General features: G+C 39.9%; 2 protein-coding genes across 2 annotated transcripts; one reads left to right on the forward strand and one right to left on the reverse strand.

The window, feature by feature from the left end:
• Positions 1 to 1,075: 1,075 nt before the first annotated feature.
• On the reverse strand, positions 1,076 to 6,962 carry fbxo7 (F-box protein 7). The gene is made up of 9 exons (XM_030782966.1): positions 6,841 to 6,962; positions 6,294 to 6,531; positions 5,229 to 5,477; positions 4,810 to 4,954; positions 4,420 to 4,503; positions 4,188 to 4,283; positions 3,684 to 3,860; positions 3,324 to 3,370; positions 1,076 to 1,728 (listed from the first exon to the last, which is right to left on the reverse strand). The coding sequence occupies exons 1-9, from the start codon at positions 6,960 to 6,962 to the stop codon at positions 1,411 to 1,413; spliced, it is 1,476 nt and encodes a 491-aa protein (XP_030638826.1). The 3' UTR covers positions 1,076 to 1,410.
• Positions 6,963 to 7,833: 871 nt separating this feature from the next.
• On the forward strand, positions 7,834 to 12,412 carry rtcb (RNA 2',3'-cyclic phosphate and 5'-OH ligase). The gene is made up of 12 exons (XM_030772886.1): positions 7,834 to 7,965; positions 8,303 to 8,381; positions 8,534 to 8,601; positions 8,735 to 8,834; positions 8,920 to 9,076; positions 9,328 to 9,484; positions 9,601 to 9,760; positions 10,083 to 10,258; positions 10,443 to 10,631; positions 10,908 to 11,018; positions 11,300 to 11,419; positions 11,542 to 12,412. The coding sequence occupies exons 1-12, from the start codon at positions 7,873 to 7,875 to the stop codon at positions 11,647 to 11,649; spliced, it is 1,518 nt and encodes a 505-aa protein (XP_030628746.1). The 5' UTR covers positions 7,834 to 7,872; the 3' UTR covers positions 11,650 to 12,412.
• The last annotated feature ends 17 nt before the right edge of the window (positions 12,413 to 12,429 follow it).

Genomic DNA, 12,429 nt, shown 5'->3' on the forward strand with positions numbered 1-12,429 from the left:
AACAACAACAACAGTAACCATATTAATAACAACTGCAAATGGTAACGTGTGACTAATGAGGTCACATACATATTTTTAAGCCTTTTTTTTTTAAATACATCTTGATATATTAGCCTTAATAATTTCTTTTTTTTTTTTTATCCGTTATGACCTGATGACACGTAATAAAGACATTGTCACTACATGTATAATGTGTCCCTTCTTATTTTCACTAAATGCTAAGCACTTTGGCCCCAAAAAAACATTCAGGAAGTTACAATGAAGTTACACTCTTCAGATTTCGCATTCCAGTGGAATTAGTATCTGTTAGTAACTGTGACTAAGCTATGTACTTTAATGAGTATGACTTACCAATGTCTATAATCTATTACTAACTGAAGTATCTACTTGGAGTAGAGTGGTATTGATGGTATCACTCGCTCAGTGTCACTAAGGATGTAATTTGAAAATCAAATTTATGACAGTATGATTTCAGAGAAAATGTTTAGGGGGATTCACATAATAATATAAATGTGGTAAATACTCACCAGAACTGTATATACCCTTTACCCTATAACTGCCATGGTCAGTTTCCACAATTCAATAGCAGATAATAAATATAGTTCACATGATTTATTTTTAACCAAATAAAAGTTGATATGTTTTCTATTTCAAATACTACATGAATTAACAAATGAAACAAGTTCTGTTTCTTGAATAAATCAGCAAATTAGCTTCTTTGAACACTTAAAATAAGAAGGCTGATTACATTATACTGTATTTTTCTTAAATACTGAAACTACATTTTAAATATTTGAAATATATAACATTGTATTATATCAGGTTCATAATACTCTTCAGCCATCATATCACTACTGTTCTAATGAATGTTCCAATGACTTGTGCTAGCTGCTCATAGTGTATCCACATTAATTCTGGTAAGTGATTTAGACCTGTAATCGGATGGGATGTTTTCATAGTGCATATGTGCTTGTTCTGCAGAATCTTTCATTAAGACTGCACTCAGAGCTAAACATGACTCAAGCAACACCTATCAATACCCAATCTAATTTTATTGGAAGCTTTTTCACAGAATCAGAGCAAGCAGGTAAATAGTTGTTGTCCTTGTAAGCAGTCAGTAATAAATTTGTCTCATGTTGCAACAATTAGACTAGAACACAGGGGCAAGATGACACACAGAGCTTGGGACTGGTTCTTCTTTTGTAACTGTGAAAATCTGAGTTTGTGATAAGGTTGATTAATGGTCAGTGTTGAGACAGAAGACGGCAAATGGGTTTATCACTGTGAACTGTATGAATCAGTTAATTATACTTAAGCATAAAACATTCAGCCCTTTAACTGAAATATCTCAAAATTTTAATGAGCACTTGCAGTCTTCCCAGAAGTTCAATTCAAAAAGAATCTGAAGTGTCAGATGAAACCCCGTCGGATATCAGCAGGCCGGCTTCCCCCTGGTCTCAGCGAGTTCCGTCCAATGGGAACATCTATACGAGGTTCACGGCCAGGCAGTGGACCAATGGGGTCGTAGCGAGGGCGTGGCAGGACGCTCGGAGGGATGCCAGGTCTCTGGTCATACTCGCCTCCAATGATTCCAGGCGGGTACAGTGGAAAGGGAAGAGGAGGGTTGGGTATGGGAGCAACTGGGTAAATACCTGGCATTGGATATGGGAATGGCCTGTGTCTAAGTTTATTCATCTTCTTCATTTGGATGTATCTTTTTTTGTAAAGCTGTGGGGACAAAAGCAAAATATTTTGCTTTATTTCAAATTGTACCACCACCACCACCACTAATAATAATAATAATAATAATAATAATAATAATAATAACAGTTGAATAATATAAAATAGAATGATTCCAATATAATAACTATACATAGTAAATTAAATTATAAAATAACAATTATAAATTATTATAATTCAACATAATAATTTGATTTATATAGAACTTGACAAGTACAGCAGTACAAAGAAAAAACATAACTCAGCAAAAATAAGTATAAGAGTTTGTGGCAATCAAACATAAGCCACGGTGAAGGGCATCTTTCTAAGTCTCCCATCAATATTATTAATGGATTTAGCCTCCTGAAGACTTAAGGGGAGGGGCAAAGACAATCCACAGCACTAGTGTATGTACTGAAAACACACAATAAGACTCTCAGTATTAGAAACTGAGTAAGAGGCCTACATCGACAAAGCATCAGCCTGCGAGAACTGACATATATCTTGAGGAGGTAAGAGAGGTAGATTGGGATGAGGAGAATTGTAAAATGAACGCTAAATTTGGTGGGCAGGACAGGCAGAATTTGTTTTTGGGGTTTAGTGTGAAGCAGAACTCTAGCAGCAGAGATTTAAACATGCAGTTTATTTAAGAGTGTGTTATGAACTCCATATGGACACATAAGACTAACAAAATGATGTCTTGATCCAGCCCATAATTGTGCCACTGATGACAAAAAGACAAAAGAAACAGCAGATTTGATACTGGGCCAGACAGTCAGAGAACCAAGCCAAGGTTAACTTTGTTTAACACAAGGGTCACAGATACAATTGTAAATCAACTAAAAAATGCCAGCTGACAGGGAACTATTTAAAATGTTAACAAGGGCTGAACAAACAGTCAGAAGAAAAGCTTTCAACACTGAGGTAGGTATAGCATTTATTGGACAGGAAGTTGTCCTGCAGCAGTTTCTGAACACTGCTTGAAATGAGTCAACAAATTAAATGGTTGAAAACCTGATAGAAAGCTCAGCAATCAACAAAATATTCAAAGGTTTAAAAGGTCAGACTTTGACAAAATTGTGTTTATAGTGACAGTCTTAGCTTGGAACACACATAAAATGAATTAAGCGTCTATGTGAGAACAGGATTTTTCAAAACATTGACTGATGAGAGACAATAAAACATCTGAGCTGCCTGTTACTAAGGAGATCATTTTAGAACTGTAAAAGCCTCTACTCAGTGCCAGTGTTTGTCAACATGCAGGGTATGGTTATAAACATGTACTTTAAGTTTCTTTTGTTTCTTCTGAAGTGCTCAAGCTAGTGATTCAGTAAGTTGGAGTTTTAGGGGTTTTCCATACAGATCAGTGCTTGAATGTGACCATGTGTGTGCTACAGTATTCAGTGCAGTGGAGGGTAAGCTGTTTTTTCTTTGTGAGTGTTTCTGGATAATCTAGTAAGACACACATAGAAAACATTTATGGGGAGTTTAATTTAATGGGATCAAAATACACACAGATACTGTGTAAAGGTTATTGAGTAGGTATGGGAAAGTGCTGAAATGTTTAAAAGAATCCTTCATTTTTGGCAACATATGCAACCCACCTCTTTCCAGTCTGTATCTCTTGGCTCAGTCCTCGATGGATTGCATACTGAAGGAGGATGAGAAAAAAGAGAGAGAAAGAACCCATACAACATTGGCAAACAAAAAGTATAGTCTCAGAGATGCATCAACATCAAATGAAAGCAATGCAAAAAAATGAAATGGTAGCCTATGTATTACTGAAAACAGGCACTATTTTCTCTCCTTATTTCATTTGAAAGTAAGTTCTGTAGCTCAAAACTATATACATCATTGTGAAACATAACTGTACAGGAACAAGCCATGTAAAATAACATAAAAAAGTCTCCACAAAGCAGCACTGTTATGCACATCATTAGGACAACCACTCAGTGTGTTCATACCTCCGAAATCACGGTGACAAAGGTATCTCCAGAGAGACGGATCCTCCGAGGCTACACGAAGGTCTCGACTGACGGCTGAGAGGGCAACCAGGGAAACCACATCAAGCAGGCGCAAGATCCTCAGGAGTAGCTCGGGAGGCAGAACAGGCAGGCCAAAAAGTGCAGGTAGACCCATAGCTTCCAACAGGGGGAGACAACAAGCCATCATTCAATGTCCTGTTCATTTACGCCTAGAGTGGGCAGCACTGCCTGCTCTGTTATGGCCAAGTTTTTTTCTTTCTTTTTTTTTTTTTTACTGTTATGAAGCCCCTCACATCCTGGCTAAATTGAGAACACTGTTTCTGAGTTGAAAATTCATACACAGCCGCTATCCTGGTGGAGGGACATGGGCCCTGCTACACATGTTGAGAACAATGCAGCCAAGTAAATGGGCGGAATTCTTAGAGACAAAACAAACTATTTGGGGCCATTATCAATAATACCGTGCTCGAAATATTGGACTACCTTGTCTAGCTGTTGCAATCAAAGGGTAGGCCAACTGGTCTTTGAAAATGTGAGACAGCTTCCTCAAGTCTTTGTACACTGCAGCAGCATTTTCATCTGCAGAAAGGGAAAACATGTGAGTATGATTACTATTTAATCAGTGTGGCAGTGAGACATAACCAGAGATGTACCAACTTGGCATACAAATGTCTAAGACATGACAAAAGTACATCATTTTAAGACTTCAACCAACCTGAACATTTCTGGGTCACATACGAGGATGGTTTAAGTGATAGCTTCCTTGAGTTTTCCATAGTATTGTTTATCTTCAGAGTAGCTGTAAATAGAGTAAAAGTACTTTCAGACTATTTAGTGATCTCTTTCACCAATATGTCAAATTATGTGACATCCTTTGATGTTATACATAGTTTAAATGTGAAGTGTAAAAGTGTGTTATTTAACACCAGTCTCTAAATGCAGCAAGACAGACCCTGAGACAATCAATAATGTGTCACAGATTAAATGTTTGTGTCAATGTGTAATTGTAGTGTATTTGTATAAAACTGTCAGTTTCTGTCGCAGAGTGACACCATTAAAAATAACATGGAAAAGGTGATGTAATTGGATGATGTAATTTGTATACCATTTATGACAAGTGTCTGGCCCATAGGAACTGCTACAACAGTGACAAGGCTGGTTTCACACAGAGGATGCACATATTGTAGCCTGTACAGTCCACCTGTTGCCCGCCATCCACTGGGCATTTCACCTGCCCTCACCTCCAAACCCTGCACAGCAACAACACAGTGTGAACCTAATGTAGACAAAGTACAAATGAACATTGTTCTATGGTGTTTGGATTTTACATGGTACGTGCCCCTCCTTAAAGTTACAATTAATTAACAATCGAAAGAGCCAAGTATGCTTATTTCGATAATGCTAGAAAGGGAACTTGTTTAACAGATAAAACTTTTTAACATTTAACATTTACATTTATTATCATGTGGGCCAGAATCTTTTTGCTCACTCAACCGCTCACAATAAGTTTTTGTCAATACATACCTGAGGCTGGAAACCAGTCTCCACCATGAGAAGATGTAAAGCCACCATTAGGGAGTCACCAGAGCTCTGGCTTTGGGCTCCACTGTGCAGAAGCGCTAGAGAGTGTGGTACCTTTCCCTCCTCTGCTTCACTACAGAGCATGGGTTCTGGGATAAAAGGGCCTGTAGCCACCTCATCCTCTGTTTCCAGAGCCTCCTCATCCTCAGCTGCTGCTGCCTCCTGACTGCCCTCACTGCTGCGAGGAACAGCCTGTGAAGCAAACCAGAAAGGTAAAAGAATAAACTTGCAAGTGTACTCTTGGCTCTGCTAAATCTGTTGTGCAACCTCAGTTAAACGAAGGAAAAGCAGGTGTTCCCAAAGCTTGATGCAAAAAAGCATCTTGGGCTTGTAACTGTTATCAATTCGCTATCAATTTATTCAATATTTTGTGTATTTGGGTGTATGACAGAAGAAATATAAAATGAAAATAAGGCCACTCGCATCCCTGTTCTTTTTTTTTTCACTTTTTCAGGGCCTGGAGCAAAACTTCATAAGAGACAAAAGGAGATTCAAAACTCCTCAGTGTTGAGCCATAGAATTCTGGTTTAACCATGCAGGGAAGCTTTGATATTAATATCTTTCACTTTTACTTCTGTAGCAAGAAGTCTGACTTTTCCTTTTCTTTTTAATGTCACAAAATATAATCTCTCAAGAACAGAGTCCAAAATACGAAACAAAAGTGGTGGTACATACTATTATTAATTAAGTATTAACATTTATTATTAAAGTCTCATTTAAAATAACCTTCAGTACCAACTTTATTGGAGTTGTAATTTTTTACTACATACCTTCATGGTTTAGCTATGCATGATTTTTTTGTGTATATGTGATTTTCTCTAGCCTAATTACTCTACAAACACATTCAGTATCAAAAATGATAAAATAATGTTATTAAGGCATGCCTGCCAATAACCCCTTTACCCTAGGTGTGAAAGTTTTAATAAGCTCTACTTCAGCTTGTCATTTTTGTAAAGTAACTACTGATGGAAGTCATTGTACAGCATGTTCATCAGAAGAATTTCTCACCTCATTATTAGAGTGCTGGAATGCTGAATGGGCAGCCCGATCCGGCTCCATCTTTTTTTGTGCTGTACTAAAACCGCTCAAGTTCTGACATGTGGAGGATGGGGAAGGTAGAGGGCTGGACTGGGGCAAAATCACACTGATCAAATCACCAGAAACGATGCCACAGGAGGATAGGGTTTGTCCTGTGTCAACTAGGGGCTCTTTGCCATTCAGGGACAGAGCAAATTCCGTGTCTGGTCTGTGGAAAACAAACAGTGCAAATATAAAGTTTCAAATAGGCTGGGACATGTAGCATATTTTCTGATTTCCATCAAATGTTGCCAAGTCAGCCACGTGTTGTTGAGATGAGATCCAACATCTTTGAGTCTGGAAGACAGGTAGCAACACAGCAAATAAACGAGTCATGTGTAATCACGCACAACAATGCACTTTGACTACTGCAGGGAGCCCCAAATCCTCATCAAATGTATGAGAAGATCAGTTAAAGATATCAGAATGTCGGCTGTGTCGCACCTCTGAAAGTATAAGGGGGAATGCAGTAACTTACACAAGTCCGTAAGACGGTAATAGGATCTCCTTGACATGTATGTTAAGATCTGTCAGCGTGGGCTGGTCCCCATCCAGCTCCAAACGACTGGTCTGTTTATTAATTTTTACACGCAACTTCATTCTACGAATGCAATGCACAAAACAAACATAACTGGACATGTAGAGCAAACGACGGATTATACTAAACAATATGGTTTCATTTACTTTAGACGCAAGCTTATAACTCTGGTGTAAACATCTCGATGTTTGGTTACTTGTTTTTTCCAAGCTGATCACACTGCAGGGAAAGTGGGACAGGCAAGCATCGACATAAACTATATAGTCAGTTTCGCAGGAAAATACACAGTTTGAAACGTGCCAATGCAGAGGGTGTGTCTGTTTACAAGCAAACGAAAAGTTAGTTAGCTAGCAAACTAGCTGTGTTGGTGATTCACCTAACCCAGGGCAGCACAATTGTGATGGTTCCTACGCTTGTTACATTTAGTTTTTGAAGGGCAACAATCTGTACTACATGGAGACCATGGAAAGACGCGAGCACTGACAACTGCTTTTTATAGTTACATATAGTATACGAATTTGCAGTAGAAAAGAAAGAGAATCGTATGCGTACATCAGCGATCAGCGATCAGCGTCCAGACCGATGACAGATGAACGACAAAACTTCCGGTTTGAAATGTTTCGTTTTGTCAGTATCTTCAGAATAAAAGTACCTCGTTGGGGTGACTTATTTCGAAGATACCTAACGATCAAACTATGTCCTACAGATGTCTGCGTAACATTTTTAAGACAGTGAAAGAGATACATTGAAGAGATATTTGCTGCTTTGAATGGCAGAAGTAATCCAGCATCACCTATAATTTTGAAAACGCGTTCTTATTACTTCTCTTGAGTATGTGCTTTATCGAGATCTCTACCAGCGCACGTCGAATGCCGACGTCACCTCGCTGTAAATATAAGTGTGCATGGCATCGATGACAGAAGCCGACTGAAAGATATCTCGCTGTTATAACCAACGATACATGATACCAAAATGAGTCGTACTTATAATGATGAATTACAGTATTTGGATAAAATCCATAAAAACTGCTGGCGAATCAAGAAAGGTTTTGTCCCTAATATGCAGGTGAGGCAAGAGTGAGAAATGGAAACGTGTACTGAAATGTGGCATAGTTTGAAGCCATTCGTTAGCCATCTTAGCTAGGTTAGTCGGTTATTGCGTGCCTCACTCTATAACTTTTATAGTCGATAAGTGCTGCCCAAATGTCCAAATTCTGTTTCAGTTACTCTTCCAAATCAGTGTTTGTTTTGGAATACACAAGTACTCGCCTAATTATGTTTCAGGGGTGAAAGAGCGACTTCGTTTTTACACTAAGTACTTCTGCAGCTATAGCCCCTCAGCTAACGTGGGTCAGTGTTTGAATTAGCGCTCACTAGCTGAATTTTTTCCTAATCAATTCTAGGTGGAAGGGGTGTTTTACGTCAACGATCCACTTGAAAAGTTAATGTTTGAAGAGTTAAGGAATGCATGTCGCGGAGGAGGTAAGCGATAGATGTGACTCACACCCATTTGATTTTGTCAGTGATGTACCACAAAACAACATCACAAAATGTCCCTTTTAGCATTTTTGTAAAGCAATACACGAAACTCACAAACCAACCTTTGATATAGTTAAAATACACTGTTTTCGCAGGTTTTGGTGGTTTTCTGCCGGCTATGAAACAAATTGGGAATGTTGCAGCCTTGCCTGGAATAGTCCATGTAAGCAGATCATACCATCTCACGAATGCTCTGCTATGGTAGATCAACCTTTGAAAGCACCTCAGTTGAGTAGATTCCTGGTAATATTGCTGTTAATTTTGCAGTATGTATTCTACCTTTTTTTTTCCCATAGAGATCCATAGGTCTACCTGATGTTCACTCTGGGTATGGATTTGCCATTGGAAACATGGCTGCTTTTGACATGAGTGACCCTACAGCTGTTGTCTCCCCAGGTGGGTAGATAGGAGAAATCGTTACAGATGCATTTTAAAAATTAAGACTAGCCCATGTGATGTTTATTGTTCTATGTCCACTCAGGTGGTGTGGGATTTGACATCAACTGTGGTGTGCGGCTGCTGAGAACAAACCTGGATGAGAGTGATGTGCAGCCAGTGAAGGAGCAGCTGGCTCAGTCCCTGTTTGATCATATACCTGTAGGAGTGGGCTCAAAGGGAGTCATTCCCATGAGTGCCAAGTGAGAACTGAGAAAATTACAAGTCAAACACAAATTATTAACCAGTTTATATTTTCAGTTATCCACATTTATTTCTGTATCATGTAGTATTAGGGCAGAGTCATCCGAAGACTACAAGAGATCTGTAAGAAAATAAAAAGTGTATCTGTCATGTAGAAATAATGCCAGATGTTCCCGGCACAAATTTTCTATGAACTTTGAAGTGTTTGGTTTTGGTACGAGTCGATGTGGCTGTTCTTTGTCTTGTGTAGGGACTTGGAAGAGGCTCTTGAGATGGGTGTGGACTGGTCCCTGCGAGAGGGCTATGCCTGGGCTGAGGATAAAGAGCACTGTGAGGAATATGGCAGGATGCTGCAGGCAGACCCCAACAAAGTTTCCTCCAAGGCCAAGAAGAGAGGTTTACCACAGGTAATGAAGCGGTGTTCAGTGTCTGTCCCCACTGGAGATCCATGGCATACAGTTACCAAGCTCCCATTTACCATGTGAATTTAAGACATCTTAGGTTTTCTTAATACACATTGCAGCTTGGGACTTTGGGAGCAGGGAACCATTATGCTGAGATCCAGGTGGTTGATGAGATTTACAATGACTATGCTGCAAAGAAGATGGGCATCGATCACAAGGGCCAAGTGTGTGTGATGATCCACAGTGGCAGTCGGGGCCTGGGACATCAGGTAGCCACAGGTCAGTGCTTTCAATTTGCCTTACATCAAGATCTTTCAAAATGTACGTCAAGGGTCGATAGTTGTAATAAATGGGCCATCTTTTCCTTGCTATGAAAGTATTGAACTGTTGGCTTCCTTTTCTTGTTTAATTTTGTTGTTTTAAGATGACTGACAATTGAAGGAAACCGCTAATTTCATTTGTTAAAGTTGACACAAAGAAATAAAGTACAAATTTCCGTTTCATTAAGTGCAAATGACGGACTGAGGGTTTAGAAAGCAGGTGCAAGATAAAGATACATTAATGGAGATGAATGATCCTGAGCTCCTTCTTTCATGTGTAGATGCCTTGGTTGCCATGGAAAAGGCAATGAAGCGAGATAACATCATAGTGAACGACCGTCAGCTAGCCTGTGCCCGCATCACCTCCCCAGAGGGCCAGGACTACCTGAAAGGCATGGCTGCTGCCGGCAACTATGCCTGGGTTAACCGCTCCTCCATGACCTTCCTCACCAGACAGGTGGGCTATGAACTGCCATGAACTGAAAAGTGCTCTATAGATACTTGCTCTGAGCAGGAGATTAAGCTTGAAGGCAACAGTGACTTGATTATTCTGATGCAGTGGTTGAAACCAAGTTTGAACAATAAAACATACTTTGAGTTCTTTTTTTCACATGCACCTCTCCTTTTTTTTTATCTTTCAGGCCTTCTCTAAAGTGTTTACGACTACACCCGACGATTTGGACATGCATGTCATCTATGACGTGTCCCATAATATTGCCAAGGTGGAGGAGCACATGGTGGATGACAAACAGAGGACCCTGCTGGTGCACCGTAAAGGCTCCACCCGTGCCTTCCCACCCCACCATCCCCTAATTCCAGTGGACTACCAGGTACTGCACAGACATGGATACCAAAAATGCATGAAAGCTGTTGACAGTTTATTTAATGTCTGCTCAGAATATCTCTATGAAGGCCCTCTATAGTGTGTAATCAACATACAGATAATGGTGATCTTCTAAACAGTATTTATTTTTGTCGGTTTTGTAAAAAAAATATCGCAGAGATTTAATGATGTGTGAATTTACAGTGCCAACTGTGTGTACAGCTTGTATGTGTAGCCTTGCTGTTTAGGCAGTAACACAGCACTCATTTTTTGCTCTAACCAGCTGACAGGCCAGCCTGTCTTGATTGGTGGCACAATGGGTACCTGCAGCTATGTCCTCACAGGCACGGAACAGGGCATGACGGAGACCTTTGGTACCACCTGTCATGGCGCGGTAAGGCAGCAGGGTGAATTGTCTGTGGAGTGTATATGTGAATGCAGCTTTACCAGTGCTTGGGTTCCTTTTCAGTCTTCAGTGCTGTGTATAGAGGGATTTGAGTTCTTAATACTTACTTGTAGAAAATGCATCAACTGTTGAATTCATGCATAATGGAATATCTGTTTACAGTATTCAAGTTTTCAAATGCAATGCTAATGTGGACATCATGAAGAACACATGTAATCACACACAGGCCATTGGTGAACTGCTCATTAAATTTCTGTGTATGCTGGTAGGGTCGTGCATTATCCCGAGCCAAATCCCGCAGAAATCTGGACTTCCAGGATGTGTTGGACAAGCTGGCAGACATGGGTATTGCCATCAGGGTGGCCTCACCCAAACTCGTCATGGAAGAGGTAAAGAACAGAATGATGTCTGTGTGCAGAATAACAGGGACCAGACAAACCAGATTTCTCATTTTGTTTAGGGACTTCTTTCATGAATAGATTGTCTGTGTCTGTGCTTTCTTTCCACACAGGCACCTGAATCGTACAAAAACGTAACTGATGTCGTCAACACATGCCATGATGCTGGCATCAGCAAGAAGGCCATCAAACTGAGACCAATTGCAGTCATTAAGGGTTAAAGACCTGACGTGTTGTGACTGAGACGAACGGGCACCTAAGCCAGGATGACCTCCAGAAGCCCAAAGGAAACGAAAGCTCGGCTGACCTTTGTTAAGGAAATGGCTGCGTAGAGGGATGTCTTACACTACCAAATATACATGGCCAAATGTTGCCCCCTCCTGAAAACAGCTCATTGTGCTCGACAATGTTTACAAATTTCTAAACACGGGAGAGCTATTAATTACGTTCTGCTCATGACGGTTGAGTGGCTATTTTTTTTTTTTTTTTGAGCGTTAAGAAAGGAAAGCAAAAACTCCTTTGTGTTTGTGTGGTTATTTCACAGCTTACCACTGCTGCTCACTGATCCAATGAGAAATGTGCAGAATTAAAAGACTGATTAGTATACACTTTATTGGTTGTGACAAAAGATTGACAAGGATGTGAAAGTGTATCTCAACATATCAAAAATAAGTCAAATACTAACAATAATACTAACAATCCAGAGTGAAAGAGGTCTATTCTTTAATGTCTTTTTTTTTTGGCGTAAATACAGATCTTTCAGAGCAGGTGTGATATGCCACTAAGAACTGTCAAGCTTAAAGGATGGCTGCTTGAAGAAGAGATAACATACATTTTGTGTTCAGCAAAAATATTTGATAAGTACTACTGACTCTGATTTAAACTTTTATTGTGGACGGGTGGGGGCGGAGCAAGGGCGGGGCTGGAGGAGTCATGTACTTAGCCTGAGGAAGTCTGTGAGAAACTAATAAAACAAACCGGCCCACTTCATATCTCACATT

The sequence above is a fragment of the Chanos chanos genome, chromosome 1 (genome assembly GCF_902362185.1).
Source record: "Chanos chanos chromosome 1, fChaCha1.1, whole genome shotgun sequence".
NCBI classification, from domain to species: domain Eukaryota; kingdom Metazoa; phylum Chordata; class Actinopteri; order Gonorynchiformes; family Chanidae; genus Chanos; species Chanos chanos.

Excerpts from the sequence above, each read along its gene's own strand:
- rtcb (XM_030772886.1), top strand. The coding sequence starts at position 7,873 with ATGAGTCGTACTTATAATGATGAATTACAGTATTTGGATAAAATCCAT. Across the intron at positions 8,382-8,533 it reads GAATGCATGTCGCGGAGGAG|GTTTTGGTGGTTTTCTGCCG; the intron begins GTAAGCGATAGA and ends CTGTTTTCGCAG. Across the intron at positions 8,835-8,919 it reads TACAGCTGTTGTCTCCCCAG|GTGGTGTGGGATTTGACATC; the intron begins GTGGGTAGATAG and ends ATGTCCACTCAG.
- fbxo7 (XM_030782966.1), bottom strand. The coding sequence starts at position 6,962 with ATGAAGTTGCGTGTAAAAATTAATAAACAGACCAGTCGTTTGGAGCTG. Across the intron at positions 6,532-6,840 it reads TTACCGTCTTACGGACTTGT|ACCAGACACGGAATTTGCTC; the intron begins GTAAGTTACTGC and ends TGTTTTCCACAG. Across the intron at positions 3,371-3,683 it reads TTGTCACCGTGATTTCGGAG|TATGCAATCCATCGAGGACT; the intron begins GTATGAACACAC and ends ATCCTCCTTCAG.